The sequence below is a fragment of the Branchiostoma floridae genome, chromosome 3 (assembly GCF_000003815.2).
Source record: "Branchiostoma floridae strain S238N-H82 chromosome 3, Bfl_VNyyK, whole genome shotgun sequence".
NCBI classification, from domain to species: Eukaryota; Metazoa; Chordata; class Leptocardii; order Amphioxiformes; family Branchiostomatidae; genus Branchiostoma; species Branchiostoma floridae.
The window spans coordinates 12,051,418-12,077,845 of NC_049981.1; the positions used below are offsets into that span (position 1 = coordinate 12,051,418).

General features: G+C 38.3%; 3 protein-coding genes across 4 annotated transcripts in view; 2 read left to right on the forward strand and 1 right to left on the reverse strand.

Annotated features, from left to right (window-relative positions):
- The window catches only part of LOC118412189 (alpha-1,3-mannosyl-glycoprotein 2-beta-N-acetylglucosaminyltransferase-like), a 43,042-nt gene extending 21,240 nt beyond the window's left edge, over positions 1–21,802 (forward strand). The window contains exons 2-12 of one of the 2 annotated variants that reach the window (XM_035814909.1): positions 9,201–9,380; positions 10,063–10,177; positions 10,897–11,065; positions 13,321–13,432; positions 14,063–14,201; positions 14,766–14,903; positions 15,841–15,931; positions 16,380–16,484; positions 16,794–16,884; positions 17,484–17,654; positions 18,264–21,802. In XM_035814909.1, coding sequence (XP_035670802.1) covers positions 9,279–9,380; positions 10,063–10,177; positions 10,897–11,065; positions 13,321–13,432; positions 14,063–14,201; positions 14,766–14,903; positions 15,841–15,931; positions 16,380–16,484; positions 16,794–16,884; positions 17,484–17,654; positions 18,264–18,377 — 1,347 coding nt within the window. In that variant the 5' untranslated portion in view covers positions 9,201–9,278 and the 3' untranslated portion in view covers positions 18,378–21,802. The remainder of the gene's footprint in view (positions 1–9,200; positions 9,381–10,062; positions 10,178–10,896; positions 11,066–13,320; positions 13,433–14,062; positions 14,202–14,765; positions 14,904–15,840; positions 15,932–16,379; positions 16,485–16,793; positions 16,885–17,483; positions 17,655–18,263) is intronic. The other variant, XM_035814910.1, reaches the window with a different exon arrangement.
- A 790-nt stretch (positions 21,803–22,592) lies between these two features.
- LOC118412192 (calmodulin-like protein 4) lies at positions 22,593–25,903 on the reverse strand. Its single transcript, XM_035814912.1, has 5 exons — positions 25,741–25,903; positions 25,616–25,646; positions 24,908–25,048; positions 24,016–24,204; positions 22,593–23,343 (listed from the first exon to the last, which is right to left on the reverse strand). Exons 1-5 carry the CDS (start codon positions 25,741–25,743, stop codon positions 23,246–23,248), a joined length of 462 nt encoding a protein of 153 aa, XP_035670805.1. The 5' UTR covers positions 25,744–25,903; the 3' UTR covers positions 22,593–23,245.
- A 228-nt stretch (positions 25,904–26,131) lies between these two features.
- The window catches only part of LOC118412191 (mitochondrial coenzyme A transporter SLC25A42-like), a 13,974-nt gene continuing 13,677 nt past the window's right edge, over positions 26,132–26,428 (forward strand). Inside the window, exon 1 of the mRNA XM_035814911.1 lies at positions 26,132–26,336. The gene's annotated coding sequence lies outside the window, so the exon portion shown is untranslated. The remainder of the gene's footprint in view (positions 26,337–26,428) is intronic.

The following is a 26,428-nucleotide window of genomic DNA, read 5'->3' on the forward strand; positions in this document are numbered from 1 at the left end:
CTTGAGGCTTACATTTATGTCTCATGCTCCTAATACATGGGGCCACTAGTGTGAGTCCCCCTCCAAAAGGACTAGACAAAGCAGGCACGTAAGTGACATATCAATGTACAAATGTGGTTTGGTATTATTAGTTAAAACACACTGTGCTGCCTTCCTGAAGAAACTATGATAATTGCTTTTATCTTCAGTAAGATTGAGCATCCTCCTCCTTCCTTTCATTAGTGGAGAGCGATGGATGATGGTTGATGCTGTGTCCCTGTGTCTGGGGCAGTAGGTCAGGGCTAATAGTTGGAATATCCCTGGATGGTCATTAGTTACAGTATTCCAATCCTGGTGTAGCTGCAATGAGAACATATTGATCAGCCTTATTCCAAGGCCATATGCAAGGCTTGAGGTATGTATTCATTCAGCTTCTTGAAGTTCATAACATGTACAACATTGTAAGCATAGGATGTCTATGGAAATGAATTGTTAATGAGTAGTCTACCCAAATGTTTCAGACATGTGACTGATTGTGAGAGTTCAAGGGATCTATATTGGTGAAGGTTTATACATGACTGTATGTGATCAGAATTTCAATTAGACTGGTAAAGATAAGCACAACTGGTTTTAACATGTCTTTTTTTTAATATATAAAGAACATAGTATCATTTTCACAGACAAGGTCATGTATAGTTTACGTAGTCTCGATCTGAAAATTTATCATCAGAAAAATGGCCAAATTTTCCTAGTAGACAAAACAAAAGCCAGCCTTCTTCATTTTATAGCATATCTCCTTGCAAGTTTAATCCTTTGGCCCTATGAGGCCTATTGTGTGTTATGAGTGTCAGTGTCACATTATACCACTACTGTAACAGTAGCACAAGCTGAGGTGGTTCTCATTTACCAAATTCCAGTATTCCCAGTTGGCCACCCCAATTTAAGTACAGTACTGTAAACTGTAAAATATTTTTCCTTTAGTTTTATCTTACATTTTAAGCAGTGGCCGCTCCAGCCCACAATCACCCCCTTCCATACATGTACATGTATTTGGTCTTCCGCATGCTCCCTTTCCCTTTGCTTCACCATAAATTTAAAGCATTGCCTTCTTTTCCCTGTCTCCAAATCAAGTCTTGCAACCTTAAATGACTGAATAGTACATGGATCTTCACCTAATAAAATGAGTCCACCGCCTGTCTATATCTCTCATTAAGGTGCTTTTTAAGGCAGTATCCTATAACTGTAGTTTATGATACACTTTGCTGAAAAATTCTGTGAGTCCCTTGGTGCAGTGAACCTGTATATGGACCATCTGTCCATCCTTAGGTATCTATCAGTGAGGCTGTGATGGAGGTTTCCTGGTCCCTATACCAGTGTACAAGCCAAGGTTCGTCCTACTTCACTTCACCCAGACAGACCCATTTTCTCATATTGAGTCAATTTTAAACAAATCTAAAACTGGTCCATTGCCAACAAAAGACCTCTTCCCCTCTTTGTTGTTGGTTATAATAAGACATTAGGAAGACCTTTCAAATGAACAAAGAAATGTAAAGACCTCTTCAGCTTACATATACACCGGGCACTTTGAAAGCCTTTTGAAGATGTTTACTGAAGTGAAGAACACAAGCAGAAGAGCTCTTAGCATTTCTTTGTTCCCTCAGTGTCTTGAGAAAGTCTTCCCGACTTCTTGTCTCGTTCCAGTGACTCTGGCCCCCCACTAGGAGCTCACCTTAGAGTACTGTAAAAGCCTTTGCTTTTGTGGTTGTTTTACTTAAGTAGGAGGGAAAAGAAAGTTTACAGAAGTTACAAGAGTTCAGAGACCTTATACTTCCGTGAAATATAAATTTGTAGACTTATGTTTCATCTTGTGTCATTGACTTTAATTAGCATTATTCATTTTTTACCAAAATGCATAATGTATGCATCATTGTGTACACCTTTAAAGACCAACCCCATACTATAAAACCACCCAATAAATTCGGCTAACGTAAACTACTATAGAGCTCAGTCTTCTGTTGACTGTGGTGGAGTTCACATTGGGGAAGGCTGGCTGAGACCTCTGACCAACAGAAGTTTATTTTCAATTTAATTTTGATTACACACACACACACCAAAAGCTAATACCTCCATTTTTCATTGAGGTAATTAATAGAAACACTGCAAACATTTCACGTTTTACAGTATATGGTCGATCTAAACTGGTGTTTCACGAACAAGTGCCTTTTTCTTCAGAACATACTTTCCTTGATGTGGCTTTGATATTTCATACAAAGAGGGCCGCCTACTTTCCCTGTGGACAGGAAGAGTCAGCCTGTATTGGCCAGCCTCATTAGCATGTCCTGTTGAAATGTTTGGATTCAGCAGGTATAGTCAATAACCATTTATCATTACTGACATTGTGGAGAAATATTGTATGGCATCACCTGGGAGTGAAATTGATGGGTGTACATGTAACTTTTCCTCCACCTTTTGCCTCCCCCACTATGCACCCTCTTTCCTGATATGAACTCATTGGTGACACCTTGATGTAGTGCTGTCCCCTGGTGGTCTTGATATGCAGTCTTGTGTGTGTCTGTCCTAGAGCATCTGCTTTTCACTACCACCAAGCAGAAAGCCAGTTAGAAGAGGGTCTGCATGGGGGGTCCCGACAACGCTTTACACTGAATTTAGAAGAATCCTCTACGTATTACGCTAAATCAAGGAAGGCAATTGCGCTAAAATTGGTCGCCTCGCTACGAATTACATAGATAAGATGGTTTTCCCTACGAGTTACGGGAAATAAAAATAGGCTGCCTACGCCTTACAGAAAAGAGCATGCAGACCCTCTTAGAAAAGTATAGCTGTAACTATTACTGGTAAAAGCAAAAAGTTAAGGTGCATTTTTGTTTGCGGTTTGGTTCGTGGTTTGGTCACAATCTTTGGTTGGTAGATAACCTTGTGGTTGGGAAGGCCTGACGTATAGAGTAATTTAGCTTGGGCCCTCCAGCAGCTTTCTTTTAATCTTCAGAGGGCATTTCAGTTGCAAACTTTGAAACAGGATAAGTCAGAATGGGATTACTAGTAATTAATTTTCATAGTTTTTGCTATGTAGGTAACATTGATGAAGACAAATGTAACTGTATGTTGATTATGCAAATTAAGTTGAGTTACAGCATTAATGAGGGATATACCTGTATGTAACAGTATTCATATTTTGGTTATTGTAAAATGACAGTAGCTACATTTTGTAGTTCATACATGTAGCTAAGCTTGGTTTAAGAGAAACTTTTTATAATTGATATTAGTAATTCAAGTCATGGCCCAATCTGCATAATTGATGAGAAAATTACATAATTAATCATGGCCAACTCATCTTAGTGACACATGTAGGTTAGACAAAGGTATCTATCAGTCCGACATGAATTATGTAAACTTTGACATTATATTTATTTGCATATTTGGGGAAGTGATATACCAAGCTTCCTGAAGAAGGATATTTGCAAAAGACATGTACTTAGTGATTTGGCAGGAGGAGATAAAATGATTTGAATTCATATAGATTATGCTAATAAGAGACATCTTTGCATGCCATTTGCATTAAAGACAAAATTACTTGGCAAAGGTATGAGTGGTGGAACTCTTTCTTTTTTCAGGCTGGTGGAAAAGTACTCCCCTTAGTGTTCATTATCAGTAGTCTCTGGGGAACACATTTACAAAGCTGACAAGTTAGAAGGATTATGTTTATTGTTTTAAGCTACTGTCTACACCCGAAATTGACTTCTGTTTTGGTTCAAACATGTGTAGGGCAGATCTAGACTGCTCTTTGCACTTTTCCAGCCAGATACATGTATTTTGCTGCTCTCAAATTTTAGTTTGTTTTTGCTACCGGATAGTCCCAGAATTGAGGTACAATACTAGGCAATGGACGTGGCAGCAAAATGCTCAGTACTAGATGTGTCTCTTACTTTTAATTTGCCCAATCTCTCACCACCATAGTTTAGCATGTTGTCATGCCTCTAAAATGTGGCAGAAATACTGCAAGATGTTGTCACTTAGTTTATACAAAATGTACCATACACACACACATAGGGATGTTTGATCTTTATAAAAGTTGTCATCCAAAGCTGAGACCATAAGGCAGGTTGCATTTTGTGGAAAAATGATCTAGATGTTGTCTCCTATTCCTGGCATCTCTCCCAGACAATGGAGATGTAGTGATATCATGGTTAATGGGTGGCCAGGGGGATGGTGTGATAATCCGTTACAAATTGCACAGGACAGGAAGATTGGAAAGTAATCAGAGCCATTTGAAGAGAAACTTATATTACATGTAGAGAGCAAATTAACGATGGAAAAGTTGTACCATGTTTTAAAACATTTTTTTAATAATGTAAAATCATGGACTTGGGTTAGAACTTAATGTATGAAATACATGTACACAATACTACACATGTATTCAAACCAACAGACTGCCTCTACACCACCTAGCCAATGTATGTGGTTCTTCTGAAAGTTTTTCTGATTAACAAAAGCATTACTGGATAAGAATCCTATCTGCTGTGACCACCTGTTCACACATATAGACCAGATTGTTCTTCGGATCCCCAGCGTGGTATTATTGGGTAGTTTTGACTGTAGTCCCTGTTCCATCCATCAAACTTCCACTCACAACTTTTTCACTTATCCAGTGCTCACTAGTAGACCTCTTTGGCAGATGTACACACTAAAATAATGGCAAGGGGTTTGGTTATAATCCAACCATTGTCCTTTATTGTCATTTTTATGGAGCAGTGCCCTTGACTCCACAAACCTGAGATAAGAGGATTCGACCATGTAGTTTTAGAGGCATGCAGCGATGTACTGAAAGTAAAGCCTGCCCTGCAGCGCACAGTTTGTTATACTTGATACACCAAGTGTGCCGACACTTGATGTCAGAATGTGAAATATTCCCTGGGGAAGTCAGGGTCAAGTACAGGAGCAGCAAGACCATTCATCTGTGCTCCATGACTTTTTGCTGACACTAGGCCAGACGATGTTGAAAGAGGACAATTGCAGGCATGTTTTATGCATGTTTAGGGATATGCAAGATCCTAGCTAGAAGATGGGGTGATAGAAAGGTTTACACCAAACACTCATCACCTAAGTATCAGTCAGTGCCTCCTGCATTTTTCCGCTGGTAAGTTTTTATATACATTAAATTTTGTATTCAAGTTTTGTTTTTCCTTCATGTAGGCATCTTTTGTGCTTTGTGTCCGGCATTTTCACACCCTCACGTTTCCCAGTGACTGTAGACATTGCTTTAAAATTGTGTATTTTCTCTCAGGGCAGTTTAAGTCATGCACGTGTCATATATTCCAGTCTAGTCATGGTACTAATGACCCTGGGCAAGGAAGATGTTTATTTTTGTAGTTCTTGCCAGCCTGCCCTGCAAACCCTACCAGCATGTTGCTAGTCACCGCTGACCGCGCGGCTGCGCACCCGCCATCAGCCTGGTTTCACTGCTGCCAGCTATTTGACACCAAGAGAGCTGTCACATGAATTAAACTGTGACAGTACCAGGTATTGCAGGATAGAATCATTTTCAAAAATCAATGTCTACTTATTTCCGCCATTTGTTACAGATAAAGTTTACTTACCAAAATCCTGAAAGCTAGAAAAAGCATGTTACCCCTTATCGGGGCAAATTTTACTCTTGCAAATGTACATTTGTACATTTATGTATAAAACATTGCTGATAGAACCTCTGTTAACATGTGATTTGGTACTTATCATGTCAATTCGGAACAGCCTTTTTATGCAAAGCACGGCAGTTTGTATTTGGGCCAACTCTGAAGTTAGCTTGGTGTGCTGCCAAAATCCATGTTTTATTGCCAAGGATTTGCCATGATTGTTTTGACTTTGACGTTATCATCTTTGTACTATTCTATAGGGAAGTAGAAGGGGTATCATTATAGTGAGAAACACTCGACACCCTCCAATGAGAGTACATTGTGCCTTTCACATTTTTCATTTGGAGCAGCCCCATTAGATATGAGTGTTACCAGTATGTCACTTCAATGACTGTTATCTTTTATGCATTATTACATTTGAAAGAGGCTTAGACTATAAGGAAAATTGTGGTAATTTCCTTCACATATCTTTGATTCATACTTATCATAGACTTCATAGACTTCATAGTTCATAGACATGTTTATTAGAGTTTGATAGAAATCATTGGACTAAACTGTCTTATAATTGCAAAAATTACCTGTAAAAGTTTGTACCATCAGAACTAATATGATTTTTCAATGTAATGATCTATAGTAATTTTGTTTTAATCTTAGGTTACAGAGCTTAACTTTATATGGAGCTGGGCTTCTGTTATCATATTGTAATTTCTGGGTTTTTTTCTGGTGTGCGCTTACCTAGAACTTAAAACCAGTGTTTCTATCACTGTACAGTGACTGTGACTTTAGCACACTCGCTAACTTGAAAGCACTGTATACCCTCCATTTTCTCCTCACTGCAAGATAAAATCGCCACAATCTTAAAGGAGTTTACAGTATAATGTAACTTTAGGATTGCCCTTAACTTGATGTGTGGAAACTAGTCACCGTATAGGTGGGACTTTGCCAAACTTCCTTGGCAAACTTCTCTAACTATCTGCTTCAGAAATTGGACTTCCTAGAAAGGTCCTGCCCAGCAGAAATTGGAGACAACTTGAGAACACGATATGCTGGAAGGAAGTAACAAACATGTTGGACACATTCAATAGCATGCTGGATGAAATCCCATATGTTATGCCTGCATGCATGAAATTTCATCTGCATTGGTGAATGACATGGTATATTGTAGGAAGCTAAACTGTAGGTCTGACACACTACTAGTAAGTGATTGGTCATACTGACTTACCGGCCAACCCTTCGGAAATTAAACAGAAGAACTCAAGTGTGGCCTAGAAAAAAAATTGCTCGGGTTGTGCTTCTGAAAAAATAGGGTTGGTAGGTAAGGGATTCTCTAGACTTTGGGCTGCAATAACAGTTTCGTATGTCCGATTTTTGTAGGGTGAAGTTTTGCCTCTTACCATAATGAGACACACTTATAAGGTAGATATATAATGTACAAGACTAGTGTAGATATAGGCACATACAAGTATATTATGTATATGAAACATCTGACTTATCAGAAGCCATCGTCATCAGTTGTGTGTGTCATCTTTATATGAAATCTGGTGCTTAGAGTCTTAAGTTACATCAGAATATGGTTTAATTTCTAAGACGGGTAAGCCATTAGTGAACACATGACACGTCTACAATGTACAGTTGTATCTGTCCAACTCGCTTTAAAAAAATCTTTCCCAAAGAATCGATGTGAATCAAAATGTTGCCTAAGCCTTATGTAGAAGGGGTATGCTGGCTCGCTTTGCCTAATAATACATTGTTCAACATTCTGAGAGGGTTCACAACAACATGTGGCAGCACATTACCATTCCAAGCACTCCCCTTGATTGTTGCCCACTTTTGAGCATGACCAACAATTTTCCCCGACATTGTTGGTGGTGTGCAGCAGCCTTCAACAAACAGTCTAAAACCTGTGGGAAGCCTACTGAACCCAGTCCGTTACCATGCAGGCTTAAAGGTCTGATTCAATACCACATTATCAGCAACCTAAACGATGTGTTGTCTTCGGGGACTCAGAAAAGTGCTGTGTGAAGGATTCTCTTTGTGAGTCGTTAAGCAAGTTGAATTACTTTCGTGCCTTTCTTGGAGGAAGGGCTTTGATCTATTGTAAGCTTGATAGAATTTAGATTCCACGGAAATCACCAAATGTAAGGCCAAGTGAAGCAGACTCTGTCTGGAATATCTTTCCAGCCGAATGCTCACGGTAGCCTCACATTATTCCAGCAGCCCACTGGTACTGTACTGTGTGTTGTTATGAGCATGCAATGTATCTGTTCGACTTTGAAAAAGAACTCTTTCTCAATTTATTGGTAGTGATAAATTTTCTGCCTTATAGATCTAGCCCTTCATAGAAGACCAGCTAGGGGACCGATAAAACCAGGTATAGGTGGACAAGCAGTCTGTATAGACTGGATTCTTGATGTTGGTGTCAATGGTAAAAATGATCTGACTTGGAGTCTAAAGGGACCACTGCTTTTTGGTGGTCCCTTGGACTCTAACATCCATTGGCATAATACCGGTCGGTTTACTGCAATTTCTCAAGCAATGCTAATTTGGCAAATGATCAACGCATCATTTTCTCCAGTTACATGTTGCTGTTACAGCTTACCTTTGCCACTTCTTCTGTGTAAATTATTTTGTCTCTCTGGTCCTGCTAAAAACATAATATCGCAATTGGAAGACACCGCGGAATTGCACGGAGAACGGGCGCGTGGTTGGAAGGGGGTGCACTATACCGGTCGAACGAAACACGGCACAATTAACTGCCGCTATGTACCTTTATACATCCTCTGTTGTTCCTTTCTTTCCTGTTAGTAGTTGCACAAAACAAAAATCTGCATGAGCATACAAAAAGTCATGAGAAAATGGGCGTATACAGACAAGAATTTTCATTTAATTTTGATCCGTCACAACCGCTATGACGTAAAACTTTACTGCTGGCCGTAGCATTAAAAATGGCGGGAAAATGGCGGCATACGTTCAATTTGACCCATTCAGCCGTAGATCCGGGCGATAATGCAACGGTTCCTCACACTTTTACACGAGTTGTAGGTCACCAAAAGAAATTCAAGATTGCTGTTGAATCATGCTCGTCTTGTGCCGTGAGCACATGTGATTATTATCTACAAATCTGGCGATGAACGTGACAGTGTGTTTGTCCCACGACGAGCTCGCCTGCCCCGAAAATGACCTGAAAACTTTTGGCCTTGTTGTCTTCGAATGCATTGTTATCGATGCTTTGTAAATTATGTATTTGACACCTAGATGTCTGAAGTGTGCATACCTTAGAAATAACTATTGTTGCATGTGTAGATCTCCTTAAGTTCCACTATTTTTAATCGACCGGTATAAGGCTTATGACCGGTATTATGCCAATGCATGTTAAGTCAGATATGTCATTTTGGTAAGGTGGTCACTTGGTTTGATGGTATATAAAAGAGTAATATGGATCGTGGGTATTTTCCAGTTGAATCCAAGGACATGTACTTGTGTTATTGAATTTTTGTGATCTTGTACACTCAGCCAACCATTGGTTATTGCCTGGAGCAATGTTATTGATGTGCTTATCTTTCTGTTTTGCAGATATCACCATGCGACAACACCGTAGGTGACAAAAGTGCCTTGTCCCACTCTCTCCCGTCTCGCTGACAGGCGATTGCGATGACCAAACGCCGTCGCATCGTACTATGGGGTGCCATCGTTTTTCTGGCGTGGAATATTCTCACCTTCTTTGTCGTACACAGGCCTTCCTCAGATCAGCAGGTGGGTAGAGAGTTTATATCCAGGATATTCCATTTGAAAAACTCAAGAGTTCAGAACATGTTTGTTGTGTATGTTGTAACAGGTCTTACCTGATTTTGTTGTAACACTAACTAGTATAGGGTTTTGTTGGGATGCTGTAACAGATAGCCACCCTGTATCATTTTGAATGTTGTAACAGGTCCCATCTTACATGATGTGCATTTCCCTCTGATTTGTTGTGCATGTTCTGGCAGGTCCCATTTTTACTAGTACATTTGCGTGTTGTACATGCTGTAACAAATATCCAGATTTGTTGTAACAAAAACCCAATATTGGTGAAGGCCACCCCATTGTGCATGTTGTAACAGTTGTCTTACCTAATTTGTCGTAACTGGGCATCCGTTCTGATTTGTGCATGTGTTAGCTGGGTTTCCCTTCTAATCCGTTCACAGTGCCTGTTGTAACAGGGCTTACCCTATGATTTCTGTTGTGCAAGGCCTAACGGAGCTTACCCTATGATTTCTGTTGTGCAAGGTCTAACAGAGCTTACCCTATGATTTCTGTTGTGCAAGGCCTAACAGGGCTTACCCTATGATTTCTGTTGTACATGTTGTAACAGAGCTTAACCTATGATTTGTGTTGTGCATGTTGTAACCAGCACCATGGTGATGGCCACCCTGTGGCATTGTGCATGTTGTAACAGGTCCCCTCCGATTTGTTGAAGAAACTTGAAGGTCTGCAGTCGGAGGTTCAGCGTCAGATGAACAACAATGAGGCACTTCTCAGGGACCTCAAGAAGCAGAAAGACCTGCTCAACAGTGAGTCAATTTCAAACGGAAAACACTGCACATTGATTTAAGCTTTTGCAATAGAAAGCAAAAGTTTTTAAAGTCTGCTGTTAGAGACTAAATGCAAGACATCTAGATCTACTTCTAATAATTTTTTGCAGCATACTGAGTTGCTGGTTGGTGAGAGGTTGGCACAAAATCCATGTACATAAAACCACAACAAGCATTTCTCAATTTAACATTCCAGTATGTTCTTTGTTAATTGATTCAAACCTTCTGTTTCTTATGACTATTCTTACACTCTTTGTTCACCATTCATTTAAGGATAATCATGATATGTAGTAATATTTACATTTTCATGAAATATAATGGTTCACAATTATGGTTGGCTTCTTTTTAAAATATCTAATAGTATATGTACATCAGAACCAACAAATTTTAAAAATATAGTAGACGTGTATAAAAATTGACGCTTGCAAACACAACTATGACCAGTCTTAACATTTGTACCTTTACAATGATGCATCCTGCTATGAAGTCTGTTTTTACCATGACCTGGCTTACATGTACATTTGTATAATGTGTATTGAGTTTTCCAGACACCCTCATTTACCTACATGATAAAATCTAAATGGATTTCTGTCCTAATGGAGTGGACTTTGGGGATTGTAAACTAATTTGTTTGTATCTGCTGTTCATTATAAGATTGAAGTAAAATATCTGATAAAGTGATATGTAAACTATTTCAGGGTATAGAAATGGCAACACTGGAGTGCAGATGGACCAAGGGGGGAGGGTGAACAACTCGGTACGGATCACACACAGACTGCAGTCTCCCGCTGGCGACGTCGTCATTCCAGTACTGGTCATCGCTTGTAACAGACCGACTGTCAGAAGATCGCTCGACCTGTTGGTCAAGTAAGTACAGCTCAAGCTCAATTCACAGTCTGAAACCGAACTGTCTTAGATGTACATATACAATCGCCATCACTCCACATACAGTTGTACGTACTAATTCTTAGGACAGGAAAAATACCAATTGGTTACTGTTGAATGATAGCAGATGTTATTTGAACATCTAACTGTTCACAAACCCTAACCAGTTTCTACCCTGGAAAACCAGACTTTTAGCCAGGGCCAGCACAAAATTTGTTCTTATTCGTGCCCATCTAAGGTCCTCGGGAAGACCTGCCTTGACTGCCAAACAAATTTTGTGCCACCCTGGCTTAGAGTCTGATTTTACAGGGTATCCAGTTGCTGGAGTATCTTTTGTATTGTGCTGCATATTAACTGGATGTCTATAACATTCTTACTCATACAGTCACCTTTATTGGAAATACCAAACTCTGTTATGAATTTATGTATTAATTTAAAATTCTATCACTCACTAGAATGTTCTGGCCTTTACTCTGAAATATGGTAATTAGAGTTACATGTACAGTGATAATAGATTCAAGACATTGCCCTGGTACCTGCTGCATGTAATTACAGATCTCTAATTCACCGGTAACTCTCAGAGGATACTAGAAAGGGGAAACATTCAGTGTGGTTTTCGTGGTGACCTGTTCACTGCAAACTGAAAACCACAGTGACTGCAAAAATTTTTGTTTGTTTTATGTTGAAGGTTTTCCTGATGATCTTTTCACTGCAAACTTAAAACCACTGCCAAAAGTTTGGTTCTGTCTTCTACGCTCCTACCCCTTGTTTCAACGACAAACTAAAAGCTACCATGAACACTCCATTTTCTCCCCTCCGCAAAATTAAATCCTCCAGAACATTTCCCCTTTTAGATTTACAGTACTGGAAAATTTGGCTTTTCCCATTTGTACTTGAGTGCTAAATATGCCACATGCTTCAGCGTACCAAAGTAATTTGTATTGTTTGGGAATAAAGTTTGGCACTTATTTGTGTAGTTACCGTAACAATTTTCATTTCACAGAAGGGGACTCAATTCAATCATTGTCTGGGAATTTGATAGGGATGGTTGATTGTGAGAGTTGAAAGGAAGTTAAGAGAATTAGCTTTTGGAAATTTAATACACACAGGACTGGTCAAACCTTAGTTTGCATATAGATTGGACCATGTTAGAAATGTGCGAGGGATTATGAAAAATCAGATCTGCGCATGCATATCTAGAATGATGTTTTAGTACATTTGCATTACTAAATGCAAATGTACTGAAACATCTAAAGTAATATGAACATCAAAAGTAATATAAACATCAAAAGTAATATAAACATCAAAGGTAATATAAATGACTGTCTTAAAAGACAGTCATTTATATTACCTTTGCTAGAAGGCAATGTTTTTGGTAGTGTTTTACATACATGTATGTACTACAGTGTCTAGCTGTATGTATATTTGGATTGGCAGCATAACACAAGAAACATATGATGGTTTGCCATGAAATTTGTTATTTACATGATGTACATGTAGGTCTTGGAAGAAATTGTTAGATTTTGGGCCCCCTGTTGGCTTTCAAGAGCAGAACCTGCATTTTCTCAAATGTCATGTTCTAGACATTAGCCATGGTCATGATAGCTATTGCATGTGCTCGAGACCAAATTTCGTAAGTTTGGGCCCTCTAGCGTCTTCGTTTGGAATTGCAGGAGACTTTGAAACAGGATGAGTTAGGAACGGATTGATGGTTTTTCGAGGGACCTGTTTTCTTTCAATACCATTTAATAGCATCAGTCCATGATCATCCTGAAGAAAAGTTGATGATCGATGTTGTAGGTGTTCACAAAATTATCCAGTTCAGATCCAGAATCTTCACCTCACATAGCAAAATGCCCCTGTGTGCACATGTGTCACAGTATTCCTAAGAAGAAACTTGACTACTAGTACTGTAAACAATACTTTACGCTTGGAACCACATATATAACACTAGCAGTGACGCCTATTTGCAGTATGGAACAGAAAAATTGCCCAGTCATTATTGCCCTGAGGAAGGTGACAGGTGGTGACCAAAAGCAAATGCCGTTTGTTGTAGATAGAGAACTTAGATTGTCACATTTCATACAAATTGAGGGATATACAATACATGTAAGGACATGAATGTCAGAATAGGTTACACCAAACATTTTATCAGTTAACGCTTTTTTTTCTTCAATAAACCCAATGGAGATTTGTACAACTTATTTTTGCTGACATGATGTGAACTGTTGTTACAGGCACCGGCCATCAGAACACCAGTTCCCTATTATAGTTAGTCAGGACTGTGGCCATCAGGAGACTTCAACTGTCATCAAATCGTATGGAGACAAAATAGCACATTACATACAGGTAAGGGAAGATCATTTAGACAACTTTATACACTGTAAATTTAGAAAGAAATTGCTCACTGCATATACTAGTAAGTGGATTTCTGGATCAGAGTAAACACTAGGCATGCGTTTTTGCATGTATGAAAGTCAAGCAGCTGAATGAAACCTTTTGGTTATTGTGGCTGCAGTTTCTGTGGTAGTGCAAAAGTGCCTCCTAGTGAGCAACAGTGGTACTACACCCAGGGTTGGGCAATGTATTAGGTCAAAGTGGCAGCAAATGATTCAAAACATGACTTACCCTGACTAAGTTCAATCAGCAATATTTGTCCACTATCATTTGTTTTATTCATTTAATTTGATTTAATTTGTTGGTTCTCAGATTTTAGAAAAGAAATAAATCCTTAACTTAAAAACAAAACACAAAACATGATGATAATGATGTCTGAACTCCAGGTTTATGCCTAGTTTTGTGATGTCCACTTGCTATATTTTCACTTTTGAAATCTTAGAACCAATGAATTAAATTGGTGTGGCCCTAGTCATTGTTCTTTTAATTTGTAGACTTTTGTGTGGAAATATAATCATAGAACTAAGTTAACAACATTGTTTGGGTCAAAACCTCCATTCTTCTCTCGTTGATGCTTTTCAGCAACCTGACCTGAGCGACATCCCAGTACCCCCCAACCACAAGAGGTTACAAGGATACTACAAGATCTCCCGCCACTACAAGTGGGCCTTGAACCAAGTCTTCAACAGGCTTGGATATGGAAGTGTCTTAATAGTAGAAGGTTGGTATTATTTGAGGATACAAAATCACATTAATTTGATATATATGTGTGTCTGAAAATGGCAATGCAATGCCAGCTTGTTAATTGTGCAGGGCTCATAACACCCGTCTTCAACATTTGAAGAGCATGAATATTTTTCAGATTCCATATACAAATACTTCAAAGTTTTGCACTGTAAACTTTCCCTGCAGTATTATGAATCACAGTTAATCTAGTTAACAGTGTACCAAAGCTTATGTTGTGGTGTGGCAGGGACAATGTATTGGTTGTTTGCTGAAATTTCTTCAAATTCTGACATCTTGCAAAAAAGCAATTACAAATACAAACATGTAACAGAAGAAGAGTATTTAGGCCACAGCAAGTTAGTGCTATGGGTGACACAATATTTAATGCGAGAGGGGAAAAACAAGATGGGAAAAAAACAAGATCATATCATCCAGAAAATTTACTTCCTGTAGCCATGTAGTGACAGTTTGGAATTCTGTGATTTTCCCTAAAAAACCCTTACTATATTTCGAAATTGTTGGTTTGTGTTTAATAGCATCATGTTTTGTTTTTCTGCAGATGATCTAGACATAGCTCCTGACTTCTTTGACTACTTCCTGAGTACACTCCCACTCTTACAACAGGACTCCTCTCTCTGGTGTGTCTCTGCCTGGAACGACAATGGCAAGGAACACATGACAGACACCAACAGACAAGGTCTGAAGTGGAAAGGTTTTTCTTGTGTTACATGTGAATGTGTTTTTGATAAGACCAAACTGTATGGATATGTGCGCGTGTGCGTGTGTATTTGTGCATGCCTACATGAACTTTGTATACATATATCTGGAAGAAGAATGATCCATTGAAATGGTGTAATGGCCAAGTTTTTCAAGGCTAAATAAAGGTTGAAAGATTTGATAATGGTTCTCCAATCTCATCTCATCTATACCTTAATCCAACTACATTGTATTAGACCATAGCAGAATCACAGAGGATCTGATAGCCACTTTACTCCACCCTTCTTCCACAAAAAATCATTTGATGATCCAAGTTATCATAGTTAAAGACAGGGAAATAAAGCTGCTGCGTGGTATGAAGGGCAGGCTTTACGTGTACCCTTGTGGCCCATCTTTTTAAATCCCTTCTTGCCCCTGTCCTTGGTGCTGAAAGTGTTTTCCGATGTTTTCCCTGACCTTCTGTACAGAACAGACTTCTTCCCTGGGCTTATATTCACCCTTGTGGCCCATTGCTTTATTCACTCCTTGCTGCTGTCCTTGGTGCTGAACATGTTTTCCAATGTTTTCCCAGACCTGCTGTACAGGACAGACTTCTTCCCTGGGCTTATATTCACCCTTGCCATTTCTTTATTTACTCCTTGCTGCTGTCCTTGGTGCTGAACATGTTTTCCGATGTTTCTCCAGACTTGCTGTACAGGACAGACTTCTTCCCTGGGCTTATATTCACCCCTGTGTCCCATTTCTTTATTCACTCCTTGCTGCTGTCCTTGGTGCTGAACATGTTTTCCGATGTTTCTCCAGACTTGCTGTACAGGACAGACTTCTTCCCTGGGCTTATATTCACCCCTGTGTCCCATTTCTTTATTCACTCCTTGCTGCTGTCCTTGGTGCTGAACATGTTTTCCGATGTTTTCCAGACCTGCTGTACAGAACAGACTTTTTCCCTGGGCTGGGCTGGATGATGCTGAAGAACCTCTGGGATGAGCTGGAACCCAAGTGGCCAGCCAGGTACAGTTTAATTTCTAAGGAGTAATTCTGGCTTGTTTTGTCTTTGTGATGTTTACCTTCACAGAAGGGAAACTTAATGCCTTCACAGAAGGGAAACATTTTGTTTTTGCTCAGTTTCCTCTTCTTCATCTCCAAACAAATAAGGTCAATGACCTGGACCCAACAGCTGTCACAATGGTTACTTGAAGTTTGGCACCCTGTGGTGTTTGGTTACATTAGTGGTAGAACAGAGCTGGAGTGCTGTTATGTGGCTGATTGTGTTTGATTCGGCAAGGTAAACATGATATATTGGCCTGCCTTTCAAGTTTTCATATTCTTATGTTTTTTAAGTATTGCATGGTGGGATATTTGTCTCAACATGTAGGTGCACAAGAATGTTGCAGGAAATATTCTGCATTTGCTTGCTAATGTTGGCTTTGTTGTAAAATGTATATTTCTTGTTTGTTAGTTTCTGGGATGACTGGATGAGGCACCCTGATCAGCGTAAGGACCGGGCCTGTATACGGCCGGAAATCTGCAGGACCAGTACATTCGGCAGGGTGGGGGTTAGCAAGTAAGTTTCCACGGTTCTTTACAATGCCTAACATTTTTGTGTGGTATTGGTGCTTCCCTAGTGGCAATAGGTTTAATCTTCCAACTATCAATCTCTTTACACATGAATGTCAGTAATTTGCACATGGTTATAGTACACCTGTGTCAGACGTTATTGCAGTCCATGCATAACATAAATGTGTACACACCTATTACAAGACTGAGATAATTTACTATGACAGCTGGGTTATTGTCTGATGATGTTGTCATGAATGAAAAGTTTTGAATGTTTCCATACTTACCCATGCCTTTATTGTCCTTCTTTCCACAGGGGCCAATACTTTGACAAACATCTGAAGTTCATCAAGCTGAACACCAAGCCTTTTGATTTTACGCATACCGACCTTTCCTACCTCCTAAAGGTATGTACACAGCGCACATGGAACCTGTGGTTTTATTTTACATGCTATCAGGCTTTTCACAATCTATGTGCAAAGTGCAACCTTTTTGCAGCTCTATGTCTTTAGGGATATCAGATATACGTAAGACATTTGTACAAAAATGAAATACTATTAGATATCACATACTTCCATGGACTAAAAGTACTTTCTAAAGGCCAGTGGTATAACTGAAAATTTGTGCAAATTTGTCTAAAAGCACCAAATTTGGCACACATGTTCTGAAGAAGTCCTCCAATTTTTCAATTCCTGCAATTTCTGCCCAGAAACAATTTTATGCTATCTTTCGGACATTTTCAAAGCAAAGATGCCTCTCGCCTCACCACTATATCCAGATTTTTATTGAGTATGTTCAACATGTGTAGCAAATTTGGTGCTTTTAGACATATCTGCATATGTGGTCTGATTTTTCCAGTTTTGCTACTGGACTACTAGATAAGTAAACTTTGTAAAATTTTGTTTTCAACCTACATTGTACTTTAAAAACAATTGTGATTCTTAAAACTGTATCTTTTATGAACTGCAAATTCAAAAGCTGAATACTTTTGATGTCTTGTTTCCAGGACAACTATGATAGAAGATTCATTAGTGAAGTATACAGATCACCCCAGCTAACTGTGAAAGAAGTCATCGCTAACCAACATGCCGAGCACAACGTTGTTAGAGTTCAATACAAGACCAAAGAGGAGTTCAAGGGTTTCGCTAAACAGTTGGGCATCATGGATGACTTGAAGGTGAGGTCTTTTTAATACTAAGCCATACAAACCTATTGTTTATGATGCACACTTTTTTTTCAAAAAGTCTCTTTTTTTCTAGAAATACAGAAATTTCCTTAAGCAGCTGGGCTTGTCTCACTGTGATTCTGACCTATAGAGAAGAGATACTGTAATAGTTACAGTCCTATTCATGTAACCTGTAACCATAGAGTGGCCTTTGGGTCACCTTGAAGTGACCTTTATGTCTTCTTAAGTGGTTTTGAGTGAAAAGGCTGTTCAGAAAGTTCTGCAAAATGAGAAGATACTTAGTATGTCCTGAAACTGCTGAAAAAAATAGCACGTGTTGGAAAACATCTTTGACAAAATGAGTTGAACTTTGCATCAAGTTTTTTTTAATTCATAGGACTGATATAATAGTTTTATGTCACATTCTATATTATGCCCTGGTTTAGCATGGAATTGTAGTCCTGAATTTTAAGTGTATATTTTTTCTTTTTGACCTGCAAATCTGTTTGCTAACAGAATTCATGTGGTGCCTCTATCTGATATTATTGCTCTAAATGATGAAGCTTAAAGGTGAACTGTACCCCATGTTTATTTCTTGTTTGTTTGTTTGTTTGTTTGTAGGCTGGTGTTCCAAGGGCAGGCTACCATGGCATTGTCAGCTTCATGTTCAAAGGTCGCCGGGTTCACCTGTCACCCCCCGCGGACTGGACACAGTACGACCCGTCCTGGAGCTAACACCATCCAACCATGGGGAACACAGCTCTCTGGACACTGCCACTTTCCATCAAGGGGGACTACATTTTCACTTTCAAATTGAGAAATTAGGTACAAACCAGGACCAAGGATGTTATATACATGTAGGAAGATGGCTTTGCCAGGGTCTACCACCCCTCCATAAGGAATGGTTTCATCCAACATTGACAAACTGACCACTACTGGACAATTCACCAATGAATCTTCTTCAGAAAAATGTTGTGCTGTTTGTTCTATTCCTTGAAAAATTTGAAAAAGAACTTATTATGATTCTGTTGACACTTCATACTCAACAATGTTATGCTCAGAAAAACACTGTTGATGAATGATAGAACCTCCACCTCTTTGCAATGAAACACATCCACTCTCTACCTTTGTATATGTTTTGAGATTTTAACTGCCGGGTACAAGTGTCTTGTAAAAGTGCAGTTCCTCTACAAGCTAAGTGTATGTACTATGTAATGTTTTCGTCCATAGATTGGAGACAATGTTCTCAAAAAATAAAAGCCAGGGTCCAGAATGATGTAATAATACAAAAGATACCTGGTTTACATGCAATGTACAGTCATTCTATTTATACTAAGAATTGTAAAAACAACAGGATAGCTGAGGGTTAGTGCCCTACTAAAGCTGGCACAAAGTCTTTTTATAAAACATGAGTAATATTGCAACTGAGATAGAATGTAAAGTTTACCCATGCTGTGCACAGTGAATTGTTAAGGAATAAATGAGTACCCCAGACATGAATTTTACTTTAGAAAACAGTGTATTACCATTTTGAAACCATGAAAAGTGCTTCTGATAGCTCATAGTCATACATTGTAATAGGTTTTAACATCAATGTAGTAGCATTTCCTATGTGACATCAAGCACCATATTCTTTTATTGTGTTTCTTTGCATCATTACCAACTTCATAGCTGTATGTGAATATTGCGCCAATCTATGAAAAACAATTGTGGGAAATTTAGCAAGGTCAAAACCAATTGTACATTACCTAAAAGCTGATATTGTAGTCTTTTGCCAGTTTTATTTTAGTAAAGGCCATATTTTTTCATATATATGGTAAAAGACATTCTGCCTGCTCTATACTGTAAGCAGCTAATTTTTACAAAACCTGAGATTAAAAGAAGGAGAGACAGATTATTCAAACGCCTGTGTGTTAAATATTGTCCTAGAACTCGATGAAGAACATTCAATTTAGGGGAAGGGGGTAAAGAGCCAGTCAAAAAAGACATGCTTTATAAACAAGGATATACTGTAATTCCTGATTTTTTTTCAATGTACTTTTATGTTCACGGTGACAACTGTAATGTGAACTTATCATTACCGATAACAAATGATTCGCCTTGGTGATGATAACAAATAATGCGTTCACCGTGAACATTTAGTTCAGAGAACAAGTTAAATTTTCTCACACCGTGAAAGTTTGGTACCGAGAAGACAAAGTGAATTACAGTATATGCTGCTTTATTCTTTGGCATTTCTGGCATGAAATAGCTTTTCATCAATTTTCTATCTTTGACTTGTGCAAACATGCATGTGGCTGAAAACCTACAGAACTTGTAAGAGCACTCTGCTGATTTTTGGTGCAGGTCACACTTAAAATTGTATTCATTCAAGTTGACAATTTTACGATAGGTAATATTTGTCATAATGTAAATTGGAAGTATCTAAATTTGAGATGTGTAAAGATTTTAAATATTTCTTAAAAATAACTGATTCTTTTTTCTGGCTTGCTATAGCAAACAAACAATCATGTGTCTTATCAAGTCATTATTGTTAAGTAATGTTATGCATCAAAAATGCTACATTGGAATTTAATGTGATTCTTGCTTGAAAATATGTCCCTTTCTATATTTGTTAAATGGGATGACTCCATATTGGGAATGACTCCATTTATGGAGCATCTTGCACACTATTTGATCATTTTGCTAACGCAGATCTATTTTCTTTGCTTTTGAAAATTTCATAAGAATATCAGAACACTCAGTATTTGTACTATGTAATGAAGCAAAGAGATAGGCAGTATTGATTATGTTACATATTAAAATCAGTGCTGATATGTAATACAGCTCACTTATCATTGCTTTATTTTCTGTAAAATTCAATAAAAAATTTGTAGCCTGATAGTAGTATGCATCAAATTTTCAGAACACAATTGTGCATTTCAATCTCTGTGTGGGTAGTGCATTGAACATTATAATCTTTCACAACAGCAAATTTTGTCCCATATAGTTTTTGTTCTGTTCTATGTTCATTCAAAATTTGTTTAAAAATGTAGTATATTAGTTGTATTAGTAATGTCTTTGAAACTGGTATGTTGTGTTATTTGTAGTTTGCTGGCTTTTTTTTAGATATTTTTTGTGTACAACATGATCAACAACAATGACACAATATATATTGTTTAAGTTATAATTCATCACACTCATTTCAAATGTTTAGAAATATTTGATCCAAGTTTCAGCATCCTCTCTCATCATTGAATGAATGGACTGTATTCTGATTGGCTTATTATCAGCTCAACTGCAGTACTAATTAGAACTTTGATCTTGGGTAAGGCCACAACTATTTAATTTCTTGGTTCTCGAATTTTATCCAAAAAAAAATTGCAAAAAGTCTGTGGTGAACTTATATAACACGAAAAGTTAAGTAGTCAACTTTTCAGCTTTTCATGGCATGATTTTTCCAATGAATCTCTTCCTTTGATTTTATACCACTGTTCTGATCATGTGACTGCAAATAAGCACTCTGATTGGTTTATCAGCAGTATGTGCCCCTGGAATGGTTTTTTTTATAGCAAAACCTATATTATTTTTCTTGGGACTAAATTAAACCAAGAAATTAAATTGGTGTGGCCTAAAGTAGCGTATTAATAGAGTCCTATGGTGACAAAAATGCAACAACATATCCGTAATAGATTGATGTTTCTGGTTGGTTTCCTTGGACTGGCTTTCTTTGAAAAGGGGGATTATTGTCAGAAATTCTGTTAGGACTGATTTTTATCTTTATCAACAAGTCACAGCAACTTTGGTTTCATCAAACTGCTCTGGATTCAGAGTTGAGTAAGACCCTTTCACATCCTTGTTGAAGGCTAGTCATGGGGAAACCAGGGTACAACTATGTACAAACAAACTCTGTAGAATAGAACTTATTCTTCCCACAGGAAGCAAAGAGAAACTTCTGGCTCTTTCTTTAAAGTGTAGCTGTGCAATAAAGTTTTCTTATGTGGGTTTTAAACATTTTATTCCTGCTTGTTTACTTCAGAGTAACACAATGCAAGCTATTGTATTGGTACGTAATTAATTGGTTATGTGCTACTTATGCATAAGGGCTCAGGATTGTGTACATCAATAAAAAAGACAAAATTCCCTGCAAGTTTTACTCCAGAAATAAATCTCCAACTTTTCAAGCTGGGTGTTTATTTTTCATAGTTTGTGTAACGTTATACTGCATCTGAGCAAAGGAAGCACAGAGATGTGGTAGCCCACTATCCATCCTACAACACTGTATTGTTTTAGCTCTGGGGTCGCTTCTGATGACTTCACTAGCTGCTGAATGATCTAAAGTGTTTTAGCAAGCATAGTGTGGGCACAGGGGACAAACTTTCAACCAGCGCAGGGTGTTTCTTTCTGAAGACAACCCTGCGGTCCATCATAGATGTGACATCTTGTGTGACAAAAATCTGATTGGTACCCTTCCCCTTTACATTGTACTTGGTCCTTAATATCTGAGAATACCTGTTTGGTCCCAGATACTGTGCCATTACAGAAGACCATGTGTCCTGGAGCCAGTCAGAGCTTTTGCTTCCATCTATCTGAATATTCCATTTTATTCCCAATTTGTCTTATGAAGGGTGCCTGGCTTTTGGCAGACAAATGAGCAGAGGAGCACACTGTGTACATCATCAGTTGGCTGTGTGTGCATATACATGTACATATACAATCATGATAACTCGAGAATCCCTGGATGGATTGTATTGATATTAGGTATGTGAGTAGGACCTAGAGTTTGGGCCCCTTGGTGACTTTCTACTGTGCTTCAGTGGACCTTTTGGTTTTGAAATGTCATGTTCTGGACAAGAGACTGTCACCATTTCTGGTTGATGAAGTCAGGAAGAAGTGACATGAGTTTAGGCCTCGAGCTCTAGTACTTTTCTTTGGAATGCAGCTGGACACTTTGAAACAGGACAGGATGAAAAGGGATGAATACATTTTAATCATTTTTGACCTGTAGGTAATATGCGTGCATACTTTATCTTACAATGCTTATTGTTTGATACGTAACTTCTATGTTGTTACATGTGGCTTGCATAGTAAATTTTACCCAATTCTATATATCATCATCTATAGCTAACAACAGATTCAGTATAAACTTGGACAATTTACATATAGAGAAATATTAGCCACATCCCACAGCAAGATGTGCAAAGTGCAAAGGCTAGTAAAGATATAGGTTCCAGGAAAGCATACTTAATTACAATACAATTGGGAATGTGCTGAAGTTGGTCCATACTAATCTGAACAGTAATGCTACATTATCACACAATTACGTTGAACTTGTGCCTGTAAAAGGCAGAGGCTGGTTGTCAAACAGATCAGGTTTCTAATTTCATGTGCCACACATCACAATATTTAACAAATAAAAAGCTTCAAAGCCTAAAACTACAATTACACATTCAAAATACCCAATGGTTTTACCTTAGGTTTCAGTAAGTAAAATTCACATCAATTATAAGTTACCATCATCTTAAATCTCTAGCAATGGTTCTACCCTATTGTCAACCACTATTGAATTTTGCTGATTATTGAATCATCTGGGAGCCATGCATCCTCCATGTGAGCTGGTTTGCTCAGTAGTCAGGCAGAGGTAGTGTGATCTGTTTCACAAACTCTGGGTACTTCACCACACCCTTGGGCTGGATGTTTGCCTCCCGTAACATGTGGTCAACTGCAAAACATCATGGATACATAATGTAAGAATAAAATAGATACTGTTCGGCAAACATCTACGTTGTACCTAGCACCTACTTATGTAGAATATAGAATAAATACTTTTTTACAGACATAAGCCTGGAGCACAGTCATGTTACTAAGGAATACTGTCAGGATAAATACTTTTAAACAGACAAAAGCCTGGAAAATAGTCACATAGGACAGATACTTTTTAACAGACATTAGCCTACAGGGCTCGAAATACTGGGTGCATGTGCACCCAGGTGCACCCAAAATTGGAACTGTGCACCCAATTTTTTTCAGTGGGTGCACAGGGTGTACCCAAATATTTTCTTAGGTTTATGTATGGAAAGATATCAAGTATACTAGTATACATCATATTCTTGACATCTAAGTGTTAGAAAGATGATAAAAATGTCTGTCATGTTACTTATTTAAGAATTTCATATCTTGTAAGTAAGTTTTGTTAGTAGGTTTTTTTGACAATCTACTTAAATCTAAGTGGTGCACCCAAAAATATTTTGGTGCACCCAATTTTTTAAGCTGGGTGCACCAGTGCACCTAATCCCAAAAATGAATTTCGAGCCCTGGCCTATCATCCAGTCACTTAGGACATATTTTGTTTACAAATATTTCAAGCTGGAAACAAAACTTTAGCCATTTTTACCTTCTCGATCTGTGAGTCTCTCCCCAGTTTTGGTCAGACAGTGCCTGAGTTCTGTTGCCATGACAAAGCCCCGCCCCTGTCTGTCCGTGTACTTCAGAGCATCGAGGATCTCCTTAGCAGGGTCCTCCTTCTCCAGCTGCTGGTGCATGATGGACAGGAAGTCCGAGAAGTTGATGTAACCTTTCCTGCCTGGAAACACATCAAATAAGTTACTAATTAACACATATCCACGCATATCCATGGTTAGATTAACAAACCAACCAATCAAAAATGGTTTATATCTCAACTTTTCTCAAAGACTGCACCCATGGCTACTACTATTAGGTACTTGCTTTGGGACTTAAAGTGAGAGTAAAAGAGATGGCAGCACTAATTCCCCCTCAGTGATACCCCAGTAGGGGTGGTTTGATGGTATCAAAGAAGAAGAAGAATTCATAAGTCGCACCTATTGTTACATTGGTTGCAAAACTGTTGCACTAATCATAAGAATGTGAATTATTATGTTAAAAGATTGTTACATTTAACATATGAGACATACATGTGCAACAATAAAACCTTGATTATGACAAAACAAAACAACTCGTTGGCAGTTTATTTTTTGTTTCAGTCAGTACCCTTAAGTGATGGTACTGGGCTGTTAGTGTTACTAAATTTTATGGCATGAGTGATCAGTAGAGTAAGTGTTTTTCAGTACCTTAAGTTATTTCAATGTAAAGTTCAAGGGAAGTTATGGGCACAGTGTGCAGTCACTTGAAGACAAATACACTTGTTGCTGTTATTGGGTGGGCCAACTACTCACTCTTTGCAGCCACACTTCATGTCTTAAACCGCAGTAAATATTTCAGGATTTATACGGTACGAGTCAACACTACATGACCCCAAACTGAAGCACCTTTGTCAAACTCCTTAATGTAAGTCGTTACTTCCCCCTCGGTGACAGCCAGTCCGAGGGACCGCATCACAGTCTTCAGGTCCCGCGTATTGATACGGTTGTTGTGCTGTTTGTCGTACAAGGAGAAACATTCCTTGAACTCTGTACAGAGAAGGAAAGTAGTTGCATTTAATGACCACCAATGTCATGTAACTTTATTAGTTTATTCTGCTTTTGCTATTTTGTGATTAGATAATAATCTTGTTATTCTAGAATTATTTTTCTACGTCTGTTGAACCAGGTGTTACTCAGCACCAAGAGACAACGTCTAGCGTAATAATAAACGTAAAACGAGAACAACAACAACAACAAATGAGAACTTGATTACCACAGTTCATTTATCACACTTCATTGTTTGTTACATGCATATTCCCTATCTTGTTTCGTCCATGTACTTGCAATTAGCCTACGGGCATGAACTTGCAAATAAACTTACTAATTATCTTTCAAAAGTTACTGATGGCGTACAATATTAACTTCGTTAGAACAAGGAGGTTAAAGAAAGGTTGGTTAGAAAGCCTACCTGGCCATTCGTTTGGGTGTGTCTCACTTAGTCATGCAAGAGCTGGGAGGGGCGATTTTTTTCAGCAAAGCAAAACACTGTACGTTTAGCAACATCGTTTAGCAACATTTTCTACACACATAAAAGCCTTAAAAAGCCTCACTTACCATTAATCTGTTCCTGCGATAGAAACTGCGCCTGAAGATGAAGAAAATATGTGGTTAGTTATCTACAAACGTTGAGAAAATGGAATATTTTGAAGATAGGTGAAGAAAAATTCTTTCCAACCCACCATTTTGAAATCAAGCTGGAGGTCAAAGTTGAATTTACCAAAAACAAACAACAAGTTAATTGCTTCAATTGATATTTAAACTTCGCATTGATGTATCAAAATCCATTCAATAAAGCATCCATATGATAACTGATGATGTCTCGGATGCTGGTGTCAAAAAAGAAGGATATTTTGTTGTAGCTGTCGCTGGACATATGAATTTATGCCTGTTTGTATATTCCCACTTTCGTTTAAAATGATCACTGCAATCAACAGTTTTTTTTAAATAAAGCCATAAAATTTTGGCATAAAATTAATCAACGAGGTACTAAATGGGTAAATTTGATCTAATTTCCTTGTAACTTCATTAGGCATAATACAAAATGTCGAGAACAGCTATGGAAGTGGGCTATACCATTTACGTTGTAGGGAAATTTTCCAAAGGTCGTGACTTGCAGATGAGAGAGGGGGAGTTCCCGAATAGTTTGTCGTTGTGCCCTATGAGATGCCCCTCATACTGCGGATGTTCTGACATTATCTGATCTTTAGAGAAGGCTTGATGCGTTTGTGAACTAATCTCAGGATTTCGTTAACGTGAACGACTACTATTCGCTCAGGTAAGGATTTCATTTTGTGGAGTAACAAGTTAATCGCGGTCAGCTAAGGTCTCGAGGGGCAGCACTGACCTCGATAGCTCAAGCTCTTTTCC

Bases quoted from the DNA above. Each gene is read 5' to 3' on its own strand.
- LOC118412192 (XM_035814912.1), bottom strand. The intron at 24,205-24,907 runs GTGCTTCAGTTT...ATGTGTTTCCAG, and splicing joins CATTAAGGAGTTTGACAAAG to GCAGGAAAGGTTACATCAAC. The intron at 23,344-24,015 runs GTAAAAATGGCT...GATGTTTTGCAG, and splicing joins GAGACTCACAGATCGAGAAG to TTGACCACATGTTACGGGAG.